The sequence below is a fragment of the Chiloscyllium punctatum genome, chromosome 9 (genome assembly GCF_047496795.1).
Source record: "Chiloscyllium punctatum isolate Juve2018m chromosome 9, sChiPun1.3, whole genome shotgun sequence".
NCBI classification, from domain to species: domain Eukaryota; kingdom Metazoa; phylum Chordata; class Chondrichthyes; order Orectolobiformes; family Hemiscylliidae; genus Chiloscyllium; species Chiloscyllium punctatum.
Window position 1 is genome coordinate 99,636,871 of NC_092747.1, and position 19,952 is coordinate 99,656,822.

General features: G+C 41.6%; 1 protein-coding gene across 2 annotated transcripts in view; it reads left to right on the plus strand.

Annotated features, from left to right (window-relative positions):
* Positions 1-19,952, plus strand: part of tbc1d4 (TBC1 domain family, member 4) — a 283,205-nt gene that overhangs the window by 131,612 nt on the left and 131,641 nt on the right. For both annotated transcript variants that reach the window (XM_072577967.1, XM_072577968.1), the window contains exons 2-4: positions 5,290-5,883; positions 10,354-10,443; positions 14,493-14,597. In XM_072577967.1, coding sequence (XP_072434068.1) covers positions 5,290-5,883; positions 10,354-10,443; positions 14,493-14,597 — 789 coding nt within the window. The remainder of the gene's footprint in view (positions 1-5,289; positions 5,884-10,353; positions 10,444-14,492; positions 14,598-19,952) is intronic.

Sequence of the window (19,952 nt, forward strand, 5' to 3'; positions counted from 1 at the left end):
CTCACCAGTCTGTAATTCACTGGCTTTTCCTTACAACCTTTCTTAAATAATGGCACGACATTAGCCACCCTTGAGCCTTCCAGCATCTCACCTGTGGCTGTTGATGACGCAAATATCTCAGCAAGGGGCCCCGGGTAATCTTTTCCTTAGCTTTCTCCAAATGAAACACCTGATCAGGTCCCGGGGATTTATCTACCTTTATCATTTTAAGACCTTCAGCACCTCCTGTTCTGTAATTGGACACTTTTCAAGACATCACTATTTATTTCTTAAAGTTCTTTAGCTTCAACTTGTTGCTGAACAAAGAGACTTAGGGGTGCAGATGCATAGTTCCTTGAAAGTGGAGTTGAAGGTAGACAAGGTGGTGAAGAAAGTGTTGACACACTTGCCTTCATTGGTGTTGGGATATCATGTTATGAATGTACAAGACATTGGTGTGGCCACTTGTAGAATACAATGTTTAATTCTGCCTCCCTGCTACAGGAGAGAGGATGCTGTTACACTTAGAATGATAGAATCCTTACAGTGTGGAAGCAGACCATTCGGCCTATCGAATCTCCACTGACTGTCCCAGACCAACCCATTCTATGGTTAAACTACCAGACTTTAAGCAAAACATGCTTTTTTCTTGCAACATAGATAAAATACAAACAAAAAAGATTTTGCATCACTTTAACTCTATTGAAATACTTAATGTAATAATATATCATTTAACTACTAATCATTAACTGTTCCAATATTTCAGCATCTCATTATAACGGTCGAGATTAGAGTGTGCTGGAAAAGCACAGCAGGTCAGGCAGCATCCGAGGAGCAGGAAAATTGATGTTTCGGGCAGGAGCCCTTAATCAGGAATGGCCTGCTGTGCTTTTCCAGCACCACTCTAATCTTGACTCTAATCTCCAGCATCTGCAGTCCTCACTTTCACCTACCTCATTAACACACCTTGGCAAAGGCAAATTCAGCAAAATGGGCTTTTCTCATGTGTTATTTCAGTCCAGGAAAAAGGAACATTGAAAGAAACAAACTAGCAGCAGTGAGAGGACTCCAGTTTTTCGCTGCAGTAGAGAAAGCGAGCTTTATCTATCAGCTTCAACAGCTAACCCCAAACCCCAACTGAACACAAAATTAAAACCCTGGAACTGTGTGAGCCTGGCTCCACCCACTCATGTTTCTTTCTCATATTAAAAAAAAACATGTGGCTAGCACTGCTGCCTCACAGCACCAGGGACCCGTGTTCGAATCCAGCCTTGGGTGACTGTGCAGAGTTTACACCTTCTCCCCGTGTATGCGTGGGTTTCCTCTGGGTGCTCCGATTTCCTCCCACAGACCAATGATTTGCAGGTTAGATGAATTGGCCATGCTAAATTGCCCAAAGTGTTCAGGGATGTATGGGTTAGGTGCATTAGTCAGGGGAAATGTAGAGAAGTGGGTAGGGGAATTGATCTGGATGGGTTACTCTGTGGAGGGTCAGTGTGGACTTGTTGGGTCAAAGGGCCTGTTTCCACACTGTAGGGATTCTGTGATTCTTTGAATTCAAAGCTGTTTACCAATTGGTTCGGAAGCAGATATATCGGTACCATGGTGTCAACAACTGCCTTCAAGAGAAACAGGACAGAACATCTCTGAAAAGCATTATATTATCAGAAAATGAAGAGAAGAACACCCTATTTGAGATCAGATCGACTGAGCTGCAAACATCCCAAAGAGCTCGACAGGAGCTTTTCAAAGCAGATTAGCTGTGGAAGAACCACACACAAAGATATTACATCAGGTTGTTAAAAGCTTGGTCAAAGAGGTAGATTTTCATGAATGTCTTTAAAGATGGAGAAGCGTAGGGAGTGTATGCAGAACTAAGGACCCGAGCAAAGCGAGGTCACCAGTGGATTAAAATTTGAGATACAGAAGAGGCTGGAATTTGGCAGGCACAGATATCAAGGAAGATTGTGGGACTGAAGAAATTGACAGAGATATGAGACTTGCTGCAAGCTAAGACGTGGTCAGCAGAGATTTGGATAACCTCAAGATCACTGAGGGCTGAATGTGGGAGACCAGCAAGGCGTGGATGAGAGTTTCGGCAGCAGATGGACTGAGGTGGAGTGATGTTCGATGATGTTATGGAGGTGGAGGTAAGTTGACTTAGTGTTGACTTGAACTTGAGGTTAGAAACTCACCTTGGGAACAAATGTGGCAATTGGACATGTTGTTTAAAAATGCAATGGGACTTCGTACATGAAGTGAATTAGCTTGTTGGGTTAATGCAGGAAAAATGGGGTACAGGTAGAATTTCAACAAGAAACATGGTTCAATTGGCCTGTTTCTGTTCCCTAGTATCCCTGCTCCATAGGCATAAAAAGGTGGTGCTAATTGGCTTGGTCAACCAGCTAACAAATTTACAATTGATTGTGGGATCTTGCTTTGTGAAAATTGACTGCTGCACCCAGCTACATCCATGCGTCAAAAGTAATTAATTGGTCGGTGGGGCCATGTAGATGTTCCCTTTTCTGTGACAGAAACTTCTTAAGTGTAAGTCCTTTGCAACCCTCAATAGACCTTTTCATTAAATCAAGTTGAAAGTTTGAATGCCATTGTGGCACAACATAATGGCGAGACATAATGTTTCTATAAATATAAACAGAGTCAGAAATGTGGGCTAACTCTCCTGAACAGGAAACCATTCAAACAACTAAATTTGCCTTCAGTACTGCGGCTGTCTAGAGTTATGTTACTGTGTGTAATTGTTTGGAAGTGCTGCTGAATGACATCATAATTAAACAGACAACATCTGGGGGATTTTTTTCCTTTTTTTCAAATTTACAACTGTCAGATCCCTCTCCCAGCTGCATTTTTAATGTGGGAACTGCAGGAAGCAGATCAGTTGAACTCAGAGACCAATCTTTTAACACTGAGGCATTCCTCTGAGCAGAGGTGCAATTGGGTGTTGCCTCTGTGAGTCGAATGGCTCCTCTCTCCACGTGGATCAAGAAGGTAAACAGCTAATTTGATAAGTAGGGCTTGCACGATAATCATGTAAACACTAGTGCGGTGTCAATTTTTCTTTCTGTTTTTATGTGTTTCTTTTAAATAACGTGTACATTTTATTGATTCCAGTTGTGCCTGTAGTTGGTTAAACTTGCTTTCCTTGAACTTCTTGTTTGTCGTTTGCTCAGAGGCTGTTTGATTACAAAATGGAAACGGAAAATCTGTTGTATATAAAACACCTTCTGTGATCTCTGGCCATCCCAAAACACTTCCCCATCAATTTTTTTAAAATAGAAGTTTACTCGCTATTCTAATGTAGCAGCCCAATTTACGCACAGACAGCTCCCACACAACAGTGAGATCATGATGAGATGATCTGATTTTGTGATGTTGGCTGAGGGATCCATTTTGTTGTGGGAGACTGGGAAGAATTCCCCCACTCTTCCATCACTTCTCTTTGTGCCTTTCTGAACTGCTCAACTTGGGGAAACAGTGGTACAGTGATATTGTCACCAGGTTAGTAGTCTGGAGGCAGAGTCTAATGCTCAGAGGACCATAAGTTCAAATTCTATCATTGTAACTGGTGGAATTTAAGGTCAGTTGATAAAATATCTGGAATTGAAAGCTAGCCTTAGTAATGGTAACCATGAATCTTGTCGAGTCATACCTTTCGGTCCAATTCGTCCATGCTGACCAAGTTTCCCAAACTAAACTACTACCAACTTCTCTACATTAGGCCCATATCCCTCTGAACTCTTCCTTTTAAATACCTGTCCAAATGTCTTTTTAATGTTGTAGCTATCCCTGCATCCACTATTTCCTCTGGCAATTCATTTCACATACGAACCACCCTATGTATGAAAGCTGTATGAAAGTGGTGGTGACACACAAGAAGGCTCCATCCACCCTCATCGCTCCTCAGTTCCCCTTGAAAGTCTTTTTCATCTTAAACATATGCCCCCTAGTTTTAAACTCTCCCCACACTAGGGAAAAGATCTTTGCTATTCACCTTATCTCTGCCCCTCATGATTCTGTAAATCTCTGCCCTCAACCTTCTATACTCCAGTGAAAAAAGTCCCAGTTTATCCAGCCTCTCCTTATAACTCAAGCTCTACAGACACAGCAACGTCGTGGTAAATCTTTTCTGAATCCTCTCCAATTTCATAATATCCTTCCTCCAGCAGGATGACCAGAACTGAACGCAATACTCCAAAAGTGGCCCCACGAGTGTCCTGTACAACCATCAGTTCCTGAACTCAGTGATCTGACCAATGAAGGCAAGCGTGCTAAATGCCTTCTTAACCACGCTGTCTAGCTGCGAAGCAGATTTTAACGAACTATGTACCTGTACCCCTAGATCTCTCTGTTATATACCCAGGACCCTACCATTAACTATATAAGGCCTGCCCTTGTTTGTTTTACAAAATGCAATACCTTGCATTTATCCGAATTAAACTCCATCTGACACTCCTCAGCGCATTGGCCCAATTGATGAAAATCCTTTCCTAATCTCAAATAGTTTTGTTTACTGTTTACTATACCACCAATGTTGGTGTCTTCCTCAACTTACTAACCATGCGTCCTAAATTCTCATCCAAATTGTTTATATTAGTGACAAACAGCAGTGGACTGAGTATCAATCTTGTGGAAAATCGCTGTCACAGGCCTCCAGTCCGAAAAACAACCCTCAACCATCACCCTCTGTCTCCTGCCATCAAGTCAATTTTGTATCCAATTGGCATTGTCAGTATAAGGCCATCTGGTTCAGCAGTACTTAGTCAGGAACGTAATCTGCCATCTTTACCCACTCTGGCCTACATGTGACTTCGGATCCACAGAAATGTGGTTAATTCTTAACCTGCCCTCTGAAATGGCCCTATTTAATTCAAAAGCAATTATGAAGGGGCAACAAAAACTGGCCGCCCACATCCCCTGAAAACAATGATGGCGTAACTTGTGTCCTTTGAATGACAGTCAGTTAATTTAGCACTCTCTGAGTACTGCCGGCTATTATTCTGTTTGTAAAACTCTGGTGTGAGTTCTGAACGCAGAGCCACAAGATTTAGAGGCAAGAGCACTGCTATTGATCTGTGGCTGACAGAATTGTTAGGAAGGAGTGGTTTGGAGTTTGAGGTGTTAGGAATACATTGTGGTCAGCTGGACTGGTTTGGTTTCAGTGCACCTTATTCATGAATTTATAAATCTTATCTCGCTGTCAGAATTGTTTTCCTGTCTCTGTATTGAATACAGATTTTTTTTTAAAAGGGAGATCTGTGATGTTTCATGCATTTCATCTTGTTCTTTCAGGTTCCTGATGTTATCAGTAGTATTCGGCAAGTATCGAAGGCAACATTAAAGGGGGACACAAAATCCCGGCAGGACAGTGAAGATGCTTTTTACAACTCGCAAAAGTATGAGGTGCTGTACTGCGGTAAAGTGGTGGTGACACACAAGAAGGCTCCATCCACCCTCATCGACGACTGCATCGAGAAGTTCACTCAGCACCAGCTGGAAAAGGAGAGGCTGCGGCTGCTCAACGAGAAGCCCCTGGTTGACGTCACCGCCGACCAGGAGGAAGATGATGCCAGCGGGGACCCGGCACTTCCCCACGATGTGGCTGATGAGGCGACAGTCAGCACCAACCTGCCTTCAGCCAGCAACAGTCAGAGCGACCTGCTGGGCTTGGGCTTACGTTCAGCTCTGACTGAACCCAGCCTGGAGGACACAGCTCTGGAAGAGGAGCACGCCGAGTTCCGCTCTCGGTGTAACAGTGTCGCCAGCATCCGGCTCAAGAGGGTGCCCGATCTGGGTACCAAATTGCCAACCCGAAGGCGCCATGCCAGCGCTCCAAGTCACGTCCAACCTTCTGACACAGAGAAGAATAGGACAATGTTATTCCAGGTAGGCAAGCCTGTTAAAGTTTTTTGCAATGAAGTATGTGCCATAGGAATAAAATGGGTACAAACATAAAAACCCACGAGTTTCTGTTCTGGTGCAACAAGTAATCAGGAAAGCTAATGGAATGTTTTATTTTATTTTGTGGGGAATTGAATGCAAGAGCAGGGAGTTTATGCAAGAGCATTGGTGAGACTACATCTGGAGTATTGTGTACAGTACTGGTCACTGTACTTATGCAAAGATGTTAAGCATTGGAAGCAGGTCACAGATTGTTTGCCAGACTTATACCCGGCATTAGCACATTGATTTATGAGGAAAAGCTAGACTGGCTAAATCTGTCCTCTGGACTTTAAAAATTTAGAGATGACTGAAGTGAATCACACAAGATCCTGACTGGACTTGATCAGGTGGATGTTGAAAGGATGTTTCCTCTTACGGGACACGCTAGAACGCGAGGTTACGGTTTAAATATAAGGGACACCTATTTAAAAGAGAGATGAGGAAACTATTTTTTCCTCTCTGAGGGATGGGAATCTTTGGAATTCCATTCTCCAAAGATGCAGAATCTTTCAATATTTTTAACGTAGAGGTAGATAGATTCTTGATTACCAAGGAAATGAAAGATAATGGGGGAACATGCAGGAATGTAGAGTTGAGGTTAAAATCAGATCAGCCACGGTCTTAATGAACAATGGAGCAGGCTCAAAGGGCCAAGAGGCCTACTCTTGTTCCTTGTTCATATGCAGGACACAGCGATGGAAATTTCTTCTATTGTAAGGATTAGAGGTTCTGAGGTTAATGCATGACAGTAATAGTGATGGAGATCATTGTATATCAATATATTAACACATCTTCCTGTGTATAGATAGAGGAAGGGAAAAACGGTAAATGATCATGTGATTTTTAAAACAGCTAATTTGTCTTTTTTTTTAATTGAACTTCATAATAAATGTTGTTAGACTCATCGCATGAGTCCAGCATTATTGGACATGTTGCAGCTTATTACTCCCTTAATACTGATTTGACAATTTGCCTTCTGTATTAATGAAGTGGTCTTAAAAAAAAAGTTACTGTTCTAGTCTTGCTATTTTTCCCATGAGCTTTATATATTGGAGATTTGGTTTTTACACGGTGAGTTGTTGTGATCTGGAATACACTGCCTGAAAGATGGGTGGAAGCAGATTCCAAAGTACCTTTCATAAAGGAATTTGAACAAACGCTTGAAGGTGATCATGGAGAATGAGCAGGGGTCGAAAGGGACGAGAGTCAAAGAGTCATAGAGATGTACAGCATGGAAACAGACCCTTCGGTCCAACACGTCCATGCCGACCAGATATCCCAGCCCAATATAGTCCCACCTGCCAGTACCCGGCCCATATCCCTCCAAACCCTTCCTATTCATACACCTATCCAGATGCCTTTTAAATGTTGCAATTGTACTAGCCTCCACCACTTCCATCTGGCAACTCTCCCATACACGTACCACCCACTGTGTGAAAAAGTTGCCCTTTAGGTCTCTTTTATATCTTTCCCCTCTCATCCTAAACCTATGCCCTCTAGTTCTGGATTCCCCCACCCCAGGGAAAAGACCTTGTCTTCATAATTTTATAGACCTCTATAAGGTCACTCCTCAGCCTCCACACTCCAGGGAAAACAGTTCCAGCTTATTCAGCCTCTCCCTATAGCTCAAATTCTCCAACCCTAGCAACATCCTTGTAAATTTTTCTGAACCCTTTCAAGTTCCACCACATCCTTCCGATAGGAAGGAGACCTGAATTGCATGCAGTATTCCAAAAGTAATTGAATTGCACTTCCGAATAGCCAGCACAAGCACGATTGGCCAAATGGCCTTTTTCTGTTCTCTTTGGTTTCATGATTTGAACAGCATGCTAGCATTGCATCCAGCTATCGCCTTCCTGGCTACCGTTCCCCCAGCCCCAACCCCTCCCTCCTATTTATCTTTTAGTTTCCTCCCTCAACCCACATTTCTGATGAAGGACTTATGCCCGAAACACTGATTCTCCTGCTTCTCGGATGCAGCCTGTCTTGCCGTGCTTTTCCTGCACCACAATTTTCAATTCAATGATGCCTACCTGCATATTTCAGTCTGATGAACAAAGTTATCAATAAGGCTCTCAATCAACTGCCATCTCCACTTGCTGCTCAAGGCTTTGTTTTGAAAAAGAGCTGGAATGTCTGAGCACGGTGGCTCAGTGGTTAGCACTGCTGCCTTACAGCGCCGGGGACCCTGGGTTCAATTCCTCACTTGAGCGACTGTGTGTGTGGAGCTTGTACTTTCTCCCCGTGTCTGCGTGGGTTTCCTCTGGGTTCTCTGGTTTCCTCCCACAATCCAAAGATATGCAGGTCAGGTGAATTGGCCAAGCTGAATTACCCATAGTCTTAGGTAGCTTAGTCAGGGGTAAATACAAGGTAGGGGAATGGGTCCGACCGAGTGGGTTACTGTTCGGAGGGTCAGTGTGGACTTGTTGGGCCAAAGGGCCTGCTTCCATACTGTAGGGAATCTAATCTAATCTTAATCTTAATAAATCAGATTTAAGGGATCCTGCAATTGCATGTTTTAAAAACCCTCATGTAAAATTGCTGTATCCAACATTTCTAGTGAAATAAAAACCAGTTCTGAGGAAGGGTAACTTGACTCAAAATGTTAACTCAGATTTCTCTCAACAGATGCTGCTGGACCTGCTGAGCTTTTACAGCAATTTCTGTTCTTATTTCTAGTGAAATTCTTGATGCTTTTTCTAATGTTTTATCCGATTGTGTTCCTTCGAAGCACTTTGAGATCATTCCTTGGTAAAGGGGCTGTATAAGTGCATGATGTTAAGTTTTTCCAGAGATGACCTCCTGCGTCGATAGATATTGGAGCTATGAAAAGCTTGATTGTAAAAGCTAACTACATCCTGAACAAGACACATGAGGGTTACCTGTGCCAGTTTAATGCACTCAAAGTGTGGAGATGCTGTGAAGTATCCCCAAATTACAATTTTAACCATAAGGTGGTGTAACTGCTCCTCGGGCATCTAAAGGGGCACAGGTATTCATGAGGCTCTGTTGCCATGGCTTCTCTCAGTGCTGTTAATGCATGCCTGTCCACCTTCCACATGCCAGTGGAGATGGCATTAAGAGAGTCATGAGACCAGGAGTTAACATTGTTTACATCCATGCTAGATGTGTTAGGGCAATATCCTCCAGTAAACTGGGACAAGTAAAGGACCCATGACAGGAAGATTCCAACTCCTCCCCATCCAGGTCCCCAGTGCCAATGGAGGTAGATTTTCCAGATAGTGAGCAGGATCAGCCAATCACAGGTTGGGAAAGCTGAAGCATTATTGGCTGCCCTGTCTTCTCAAGACACTCTTGCAAATGTCAACAACCATATCAGAGACATTGCATGGTGCATGATTCAGGTGATTACTTACTCATATAGTTCCTTCACCAGGATGAACATGTTCTAGCAGTATCAGTGTACAAAATCCCACATAATAACTATCTGGGTATTAAGGAAGAATTCCCAACCTAAAACCGTAGATCCAGGCTTTTGGGCTGTCCACAGAATGATTTGAAGGAGTAACTCCACATTGATATTCATTCAGTGTATTCTTGGGTTGGTCCTGCCTCCCCTGATATGCATCATTCCCCTGGCTTCAGGACAAAGTACCAAAAGCTTCTGTCAGTCCACTGCAAATCAGCCTTCAGGTCTCATAGATTCAAACAGCACAGAAGGCTAGTCAGCTCCATCGCCTCAATGTCAATTTTTGACAGACCCAATCCATTTAGTCCAACTCACACTGATCTTACCTTATCGTCCTGCAAGTTTTTCCTTTTCACCCTTTTCTAATTCCTTTTCGAAAGCTACATCTGAACCTTATTCCACCATTCTTTCAGGCTTTAATTTGCTGTGTAGAGCGAGTCCTCCTTATTTTACCCATGAGTTTCCTGCCCGATCCCTTAAAAGTGGCCTCTATCACTGACCCTCCAGTGGCAATGGCTTCCTCCTCCTTTTTGGGAAAGTGCCTGAAAGTCAGCTGTGGCTCAATTGGTCGTGCTTCTGTCTCTGACTCAGAAGGCTTTGTATCACTGCAGCACTTGCAAACATAGTCAGATGCACTGCACCACAAATGAAAATGTGCCAGCAAAGGAAAATAAAGACACAGATGAGAAAAACAAAAAAAACCGATCACAATTCAGTGATAATTATATGTTTTATGCTGACATTTTAAACGGAAGAGGATCAAAAGTTGGCGATGGTTGTCTCTCAGTACATTTCTCACAAAGTCTTCATCCATCAAGCACATGGTTGTCACGGGGCAGAGCTGTAAATGTAAATATCTCCAGGCAGTGTCATAAGCTCACAACACAGTGATGATTTTGTGGTTCTGTGGGTTTACTGAATGAAACTCAGGCTATTTGTTTTATTCTTAAGGGAATCATTGCTGTGTTTTCTTTCCTTTGTAGGTTGGTCGGTTTGAAATTAACCTCATCAGTCCTGATACCAAAACAGTTGTACTTGAAAAGAATTTCAAAAATATTTCCTCATGTTCTCAGGTTTGTATTTATCTGGCTTTTCTCATCACTTTTTATTTAATCCTGTTATTGATAGAATTATTGCCCTTCCATAGGAAGGAGTCGTGAAACTCGAGAGGGTGCAAAAAAGATGTACAAGTATGTTACTGGGATTTCAGCTGTACGGAGAGGATGAATAGGCTGGGGCTGTTTTCCCTGGAGCTATGGGAATTGAATGGTGACCTTATCGAGGTTTACAAAATTGTGGGGGGCATGACTAGGGTAAATAGACGAGGTCTTTTTCTTAGGGTGGGGGAGCCCAAAACTAGAAGGTGTACATTAAAGGTTAAAGGGGAAAGATTTAAAAAGGACCTGATGGGTAACATTTTCACACAGTGAATGGTGCGTGTTTAGAGCCAGCTCCCAGAGGAAGTGGTGGAGGTGGGATATGATGACAACATTTAAAAGGCATCTGATATGAATAAAATATGGGCCAAATGCTGGCAAATAGGACTAGGTCAGATCGGAGTGTCTGGTCAATATGAACGATTTGGGCAGAAGGGTCTGTTTCTGTGCTGTATGACTCCAATTGAACATTTTCCACAATTGTCATAATTTTAAAACCAGAATGCATTAAACTAGTACTATGTTTCAGTCTTCTCTTTCGTATTAGTCTTGAGATTTTCAGTTCAGCGACACTCTGTTATTAGTTATTTTACGTTTTATTTAGAGTCACAGTCAAACAGTCATAGAGATGTACAGCATGGAAACAGACCCTTCAGTCCAACCCGTTCATGCCGACCAGATATCCTAACCCAATCTAATCCCACTTGCCAGCACCCGGCCCTATCCCTCCAAACCCTTCCTATTCATATACCCATACAGATGCTCAAGCACTTCCTCTGTAGCTTATTCCATACACATTCCACTTCTGCGTGAAAAAGTTGCCCCTTAGGTCCCTTTTATATCTTTCCCCTCTCACCATAAACCAATGCCCTGTCGTTCTGGACTCCCCCAACCCAGGGAAAATACCTTGTCTATTTAGCCTATCCATGCTTCTCATGATTTTATCAACCTCTATAAGGTCATCCCTCAGCCTCTGACGCTCCAGGGAAAACAGCTCCAGCCTAGGGCAGCATGGTGGCTCAGTGGTTAGCACTGTTGCCTCACAGCGCCAGGGTCCCAGGTTCGATTCCAGCCTTGGGCGACTGTCTGTGTGGAGTTTGCACATTCTCCCCGTGTCTGCGTGGGTTTCCTCCAGGTGCTCCGGTTTCCTCCCACAGTCCAAAGATGTGCAGGTCAGGTGAATTGGCCATGCTAAATTGCCCGTAGTGTTAGGTAAGAGGTAAATGTAGGGGTATGGGTGGGTTGCGCTTCGGCAGGTCGGTGTGGACTTGTTGGGCCGAAGGGCCTGTTTCCACACTGTAAGTAATCTAATCTATTCAGCCTCTCCCTATAGCACAAATCCTCCAACCCTGGCAACATCCTTGTAAATCTTATCTGAACCCTTTCATGTTTAACAACCTTCCAATAGAAAAGAGACCAGAATTGTATGTAATATTCCAAAACTGGCCTAACCAATGTCCTGTACAGCCACAATATGACCTCCCAACTGTTCTACTCGATGCTGTGACCAATAAAGGATAGCACACCAAACACCTTCTTCACTATCCTATCTACCTGTGACTCTACTTTCAAGAAACTATGAACCTGCACGCCACAGTCTCTTTGTTTAGCAACATTCCCTAGGACCTTACCATTAAGTGTATAAATCATGCTCTGATTTGCTCTTCCAAAATGCAACAACTAGTATTTATCTAAATTAAACTCCATCTGGCACTCCTCAGCCCATTGGCCCATCTGACCAAGATCCTGTTGTACTCTGAGGTAACTTCTTCACTGTTCACTACACCTCCAATTTTGGGGTCATCTCCAAATTTTAAAAGATTTGATTTAAAAAAAGCACATCTGTTTTCCTGATCTCCGTGGCAAGGTTAATCTTGTTTGCTGAATGGATGCAAATAGATGATGGTCTATTGCTCAATCTTTCTTCCCAGTATTGTCTCTGAAATGCCATTAATCGTATATTCCAGAAACGTGTTTGGTGTAGAATAGGACTGAAGTGACCTTTCACACACCTATAAAGACTTATTTATACAATGATGGATTAGAAACAAGCACCTCCTAATCCAGCAGCCATACTTTCTGTCTGTGCTTATTTACAAAGGCATTCGTAACTCCAAAGTTAGTGTCCCCACTACCCATCAGTACATAAATACTGATTTGACATTCCTTGATCAGGAAGTTGGCAGGGGACACTGAAGAGCCTCCAATTTCTCAGAAAGATAATTTGATAAATCTCATAACCTGTTGGGGTTACTGACAGTCCAGAATTGTCCTGAAATCTTCCTTGCTGTCAGCAACCCAGAATGAAGAATAGATGAGCCATAAGAGGATATTAAAAAGTTGTTCTGTGAACACTTTCGTTGTTTAGCTATAGAAATCATGGCCACGGGAAAAATGTCAGTCAAGTGTCATAAAAGACTCGTGTATTGTGCTGGGTAGTGTGAACAGAGATGAAGGAAGAGTTTATTTCGTCATGGAATACATTGAATAGCATCACTGGTGGGGCCAGCATTTATTGCCCATCACCTGTTGATGTTGAGAAGGTGGTGATGAGTTGCCTGTTTTAACCCTTGCAGTGTAGATAAATGCACAGAGCTGTTAGGAGAGGAATTCCACGATTTTGACCCAGCAACACTGAAGCAATGGCAGTTTAGTTCCAAGTCAGGATGGGGTGTGATTTGGAGGGGAACCTTGGCAAGTAGTGTTGCCCCATGCATCTGCTGCCCTTGATTTTCCTTCTGGACGATAGAGGTCATATGTTTGGAAGGTACTGTTCGAGGTGCCTTGACAAGTTGACAAACTCACATGACAAAGTTTTGTCAACGCCTGCATCCTTTTACCGAGTTTGTCAGGTGAATTTGTCAACTTGCCAAGGATGTTTCCAGGTTGAAATTGTCCATCGTATTGATGCAATGGGTATCAACTGAATCTACTCAATCCAGTGTGTGCAAACTTGCTTGGTCCAGCTGTATATTCTGTGTGAAAATTATTCGTAACTCGAGCTTGTCTCATTCTGTTCGATAATGGCCTCCCCCATGAGACCAATTGCTGTCAAAGTAATAAATTCCTCAGAAAAAGCCAAAGAAGACCTTGACAATTTGAAACGTTATAAACAATTCATGGACAAATTTAGTGTTCACAACTGTGCAGCATGAATTTGGTCAACCATATAGTGTTATTTTGTAAATATTTTCACATATATTGAATTAGTTACCTCTGGTTTTGCTTGAACCAGTCATTAAGATGAGAGATGTGCTTTTGGAGGAAACAGGAATACTTTTTTTCCCCAAATCCACTATTACTAACAAGATCAGAAAATGTCAGAAACATTCAATAGGCCAGGCAGTGCAGGGAGAAACAGAGTTAATGTTTCAAAGCATTTTATTAGAATTGTAAAAAGCTTTAATCAAATACAGAGGTAGTGTGGGTGGGGTAATAAAGCAGAACGTCCATGATTAGTTGATTAACCATTTATATCCCCTCTAGACCCGTCTTTTCATTCGTTACTAATCACCAACTTCTCTAGGGTCCCTCTTTTGTCTCTGTATTCACTTAAAATTCAATCTATTGCTCAGTGTTTCCAGTAGTGATGAAAGGGTATTGATCTGAAACATTAAATATGTTCCTCTGGTAGAATGCTTGAAGTGCTTGCTTTTGATGGCATAGACTCAGTGGACTGAAGGGCATTTTTCTGTTTTTTAGATCTCTAAGACTCTATAAGACTCCACAAGTGCTAGCTGTACTGCTGAGTATTTCCACTATATTCTGTGTCTATTTCAGTTTTCCGAAATCTAAACAAGTTTGCATTTTCAAAGTGAATCAGGTAGGTTGACAGCGTATAAGCAATTCCAATCCAACTATTAGTTAACCTAACGATGGGGCCATACAACAGAGACTGTTAAGAGGAAAGCTTCCTTGCTGACTCCCTTGTGGCTAATTGACATCTTTTACCTGTATCATTTCAGGGTATTAAACACGTGGACCATTTTGGGTTCATTTGTCGAGAAAGTGTTGAACAGGGTCTGAATCAATATGTGTGCTACGTGTTTCAGTGTGCCAATGAATCACTGGTAAGTCCTTTCCTGTAATGTGGCAATTGCCCATCTAATTTCCAGAGTAAAGCTTTATCAGAATTTGGAACATAATATGCAAATAACATATCATTGAGCATAAAAGCTGCAGTTGTCACAAGCCCAGCCAATACCAGGACTGTTATGACCAGGTTCTCTTTAAGGTAAGATATATATAGCACGAATATGTTGGAGTTTTCAGGCTATTGTATGGAACATGCTTGAACCAATTTTGATTCTCCTCTGGCTGTTGTGGATGACCTATTGAGGCTTTGCAAAAGCAGCAGCTGATAAATCTGTGTAACATGGAAACAGAATTAATGTTTCAAAGCAGTGACATTTCATTAGAATTGCAAAAGACTTTATACAGGGCTTCCCAGACTGTGGGTTGTTGCCCCAATGGGGACAAGGGACAAAGAAGTCGTCATGAGCTCTGAGACAACAATGGCAGCTGTGGAGTGGAGCTTAAGATTTGCCTGTCCTGGCTATGAGACCTCTTTAATAGTGCGTGATTGTGTTTGCTGGTAGGCACGTTCTAATGAAGTGAGCTCTGAGAATGGACCTCTGCTGCCATTAAGGCCTGTAAAATGCTGGGTGTTGGCTTTTTCAGTGCCTGTACGCTATAGCAGCTTGAATGCCACCTCAGCTCAAAGGCCAGCATGTGCTCCATTAAGCACCCCCTCCATACGCACTACCGCAACTCTGCACCCCACTACCCCACAAACTCCCTCCCCGCCCCGCTAACTTTCTAACACTCCACCAACCTGGCCACCAATACAACTCTTTCCCACCACTACCTCAACCCTCTCCCAATTACAACAAATATCAGGAACAAACCAAGCGAAAAGGATTACAGTGGGTCACACTGACAAATTGTTTGGCAAGCATTGGTGTAAGGCACCCTTTAAGTAATTGTGATCTGTTTTCGGTTTATGTTGGAGGTGGATGTTGCAAGTGGTGTGCCCTCTTCCAGTCACAAGGAAGCTGTGCCATTCTGCAAGATTACCTTGAAGTGAGAAAGAGGGACATGATTCATGTGACATTTACCTCTTGGGAAAATGTCTTCTGTGTATTGTGGGTCTGTCAAATAAAGTTATACTGAACAAACAAAAAGATTGCTCCTTGCTGATGTAGATAGCAATCACGGCAGAAATAAACAAACTTGCAGACAGTAGGGTGGTACAGTGGCTCAGTGGTTAGCACTGCTGCCTCACAGCACCAGGGTCCCAGGTTCAATTCTAGTCTCGGGCGACTGTATGTGTGGGGTTTGTACGTTCTCTCCGTGTCTGTGTGGGTTTGCTCCGGTTTCTTCCCACGATCCAAAGATGTGCAGGTCGGGTGAATTGACCATGCTAAATTGCCCATAGTTTTAGATGCATTAGTCAGAGGGAAATGGGTCTGGGTGGGTTACTCTTCGGAGGATCGGTGTGGACTAGTTGGGCCGAAGGGCCTGTTTCCACACTGTCGGGAATCTAATCTAATCTAAAATAGTTGACCACATTTTTCAAATATTGAATTAAGCCCACAGAACTCTGGATACTGCACAAGGCAATGGAATCACACTACCTCAGCTATGGCTAACCAGCAACTTCAATTATAAACAGACACTCTTGTGAAATTTAATCTTCAAAACAGTGGTTAAAAGTTCCATGTAATAAAAACAAAATTTAGCTTCATCTAGAGATTTGGCCTGTACTCTTCATTTTGAGAGCCAAGAATCCAGTGATGTTAGCTAATGGGCCAGGCTGTGCAATGCATTAGCTTGGTTTGGATGAGAGATTTATCTAATTTTGGATGTAAGACCAGAAGGACTGTGTAACTGCTTTAGCTAAAACACAGGCAGCTTCTCAGTGACAAAATAAGGTTTCTTATTAGTTATGTTATTTACCATAGACACTCATGTTTAAATTGGCCTTTGCGGCCTTGAAAAATTCCTCTGAAAATCAGAATTAACTTAAATTCTGAGGGTAAAAGTGAAATGCATGTGTCAGTATTGGCGTGGGTGGTTGCCATTTTGAAATGTAATCAGCATCCAACACAAAGAGTGGGTGTGTCTTAGTCTCCTGCACCTCTTTGTCATACAATGCATGTCACCTCCTTGATGCCTTGAATCCCAGTGATGCTAAGTAAAGTATATGTTTGTGAGTTGCAAAATGGTGGCTGACCACCAATGCAAATATAATATTTCTTCTTCATTCAGATTGAATGCTTGAAGTAAATCAGTTTTAACATTATGGTCACAATAAATACAGAATATTGAAAAATAAACAGTGAACTTACCAAGGATTTATAAAATAATGAACTGTAGAAAAGGACATTCAGACCATCATGTCTATGCTGGGGTGGAGGGTCAATATGCTCAGTCCAACAATGGATTGTTTTTAGGAATGATTAAAAATCTTCTCTAATCTTTGAGATTCATTAGGAAAGTCAGTGCTGGAAACCTTGTGCATCCAAAACATACTCAAAAGGCTAGAGTCAATTTCAGTATTGCACTCCCTGCCATGACAGGGAACTGCATGTTGCATGTTTTAGAAGTTGGTGCTCTGTGTATTCCTCTTCAATGGTAAGCTGTATTGAGGTATTTCTGACGCTTGCACAGGAATTGCGGTGTAATGGTTGGACAATCTCAAACTTATTACCAGGAAGCAGGAAATATTGCAAGGCACAGATGATGTTGAATTCAGTTCTTATTACAGAGGTTAAGCTGTGTCATTCAGAGAAACAGAAGAACAATGATGAAGTAAATGCTATATTCAGGAATGAGGACACATTGTCATACGACATGTTATTGAGCTCCTTCGTTGAATATGACCACCATGTCTGTTAGATAGATAGACATACATAGGTAGAAGAGACTGACAGATTGAGAATAGGTAAACACAGACAACAGGACAATTGATTTATTGAAAAATCATCATATTTATTTTAATTACCTATACTAATGTTGTAAGTTAAGTATTAAACAATTGTAGAGGATTGTACAGTTATGAAGAATTCAGTATACAAATAATTAAAATACACTTCAATATTTGGTTCTCCTTCAATCACAGAACAAAAATGAAAGGTCTGCTTGCAATGCAATTTACCTTACAGTCAAAGCTACAGAAGGAGTTCACACACAGCTCGAGTCAGCCTTTTTGGGGAATGAGGAGGCTGAAAATCAGTTCTGCAAGGTCCAATATCATCACCTATTGTTATATCACATTTCCAGTTGTAATACATCCAAAATATTACATCACAGAAGGCTCCACAAAATAATGACAGTCTTAAATGGACTATTCAAGTTGAAAATCAAGTTGAATTTGACTAAATAGCTTCAAAATCTCAAATCTAAACCAACAGAGCTACAACAGATAAGCATGTAACCAGCACAGACCTGCAGAATTATCACTTAGCCCACATGAGTATTCTTGTTAAAGTTATGTTCATAACCAGCATTGATGAAAGTTTCAGTTTAAAGCTTCCATATGTCTTCTTCATTCAGATTGAATGCTTGAAGTAAACCAGTTTTAACATTATGCTCACAATAAATACAGAATATTGAAAAATAAACAGTGAACTTACCAAGGATTTATAAAATAATGAACTGCAGAAAAGGCCATTCAGCCCATCATGTCTATCCTGATTGGTTTCAAGTGCTACCCAGTTATTCCCATAATGGTTGTCATTATATTTGGGCAGTGATCCCAGGGTATTAAGTTTCCTGTCATCTATGAGAAGTTCCATGGAGATAAATCACTCATTTAATGTTTGTTAAAGACAACTACTCAAATCTAATGAATGGAACATTTGTACAAGGACCAAAACAGGATTGCTTTCAAGGTAGTTCAAAATATTGAATAAATAAAGCAACACCGCCTATTAGCAGATGCCTTTTGTGTCTGAGCAATTAGAAATACAAACTAAATCAGTTGTCTGATGGTACAATATAATACTGGGGTGTTTCTCATCTTTTGAAGAAATATGTGTTACCTACAATAATCACATGATGCATCATCCTATTTACACAGGCTCAAAGTTTCAGATAATAGGATTCAAGAGCTACGTCTGGAAACTACCTTTTCGCTTTGACCGGAAGAGTGTTGGGGTTGTGATGATTGTAGAAAGTATGAATTTTAACAAGCATCAATCTACCCATAATATAGAACAGAGCAACAGAAAGCAAAGAAATTGTGGAGGGTGGGGAAAAGAATAAAGAAATGAATTATTTGCACCTTCAATAACTGAGAGGAGGGAATAATGTTGCTGATTAAACAAATCTTGTCAAGTGATTAGTAGATAGTTGAACAAACATTTACAGCTGAGACTGTAATTTTCTGTTATATAAGAAGGAACATGTTTTACTGAGCTAGGTGATTTATATTGTTTCTTTAATGTTTGCTTTAGTGTGGTGATAAGTGACCTTCGGTTGGGTTTATTCTACAATGTGACTGCAGTAAACATCAGAAACCATACTATAGTTTCCAGCTATGAACAACACCATTGAATATATACTTGTGTTCGGAATGCAAATAGCAGTAATGAATTAGTATGTTTACAAAGTGAACGGCATTCAATTTATGGAACTGAAACAGGTCATTTAACACAGCAATTCTATTCTGGTGTTTGTTCTGCTCAAGATCTTCCTGTCATTTTTTTTCACCTAACCCTGACTGCTAATCTTTTGATTCCTAGTTCCCTCAAATAATAATCTAAATTCCCTCTTCTGCTACCAGTCTTCATTATTACTCCCTGTTGTGGCAAGTTCCCCATTCTGATCACTTTCTCCTGAAGCCTTCATTGGATTTTTTTACTCTGTACTGTGGATAGTTTTGGGCCCCTTATATAAAGAATGATATAACTGGCATTGGAAGTAGTGCAGAGAAGGTTCACTCGGTTGATTCTGGGGAGGGAGAGATTTTCTCAAAAGGAAAGGTTGAGTAGGTTGTGCTTGTCTTCTTTGGTATTTAGAAGAATGAGAGGAGACCATGTTGAAACACATAAATGTGAAGGACACTTGACAGGGTAAATGCAAAAATGTTGTTTGGCTTTCTGTTAGAATCTGGGTCCAGAAGGCATAATGTCAGAGTAAGAGGTTGCACAACTACGACAGATAAAGAGAAATTTCTTCTCTTGGTGGGTCGTGATTCTATGGAATTCTTTCTGCAAAGGACTGTTGATGTTGGCTGATTAACTATATTCAAGTCAGTCAAATTGCCATAGTTCTACCAGACCAAAGAGGTGCTCTCTCAATAGAGAGAGACCATTAGTGGTCACCATACCTGAGGCAAAGGGAGAGATTGAAAAGGAGAGTCCTTCGTGGTGACCTCTACCAGTGCAGGAATGGAACCCATGCTGTCAGTATCACACTAC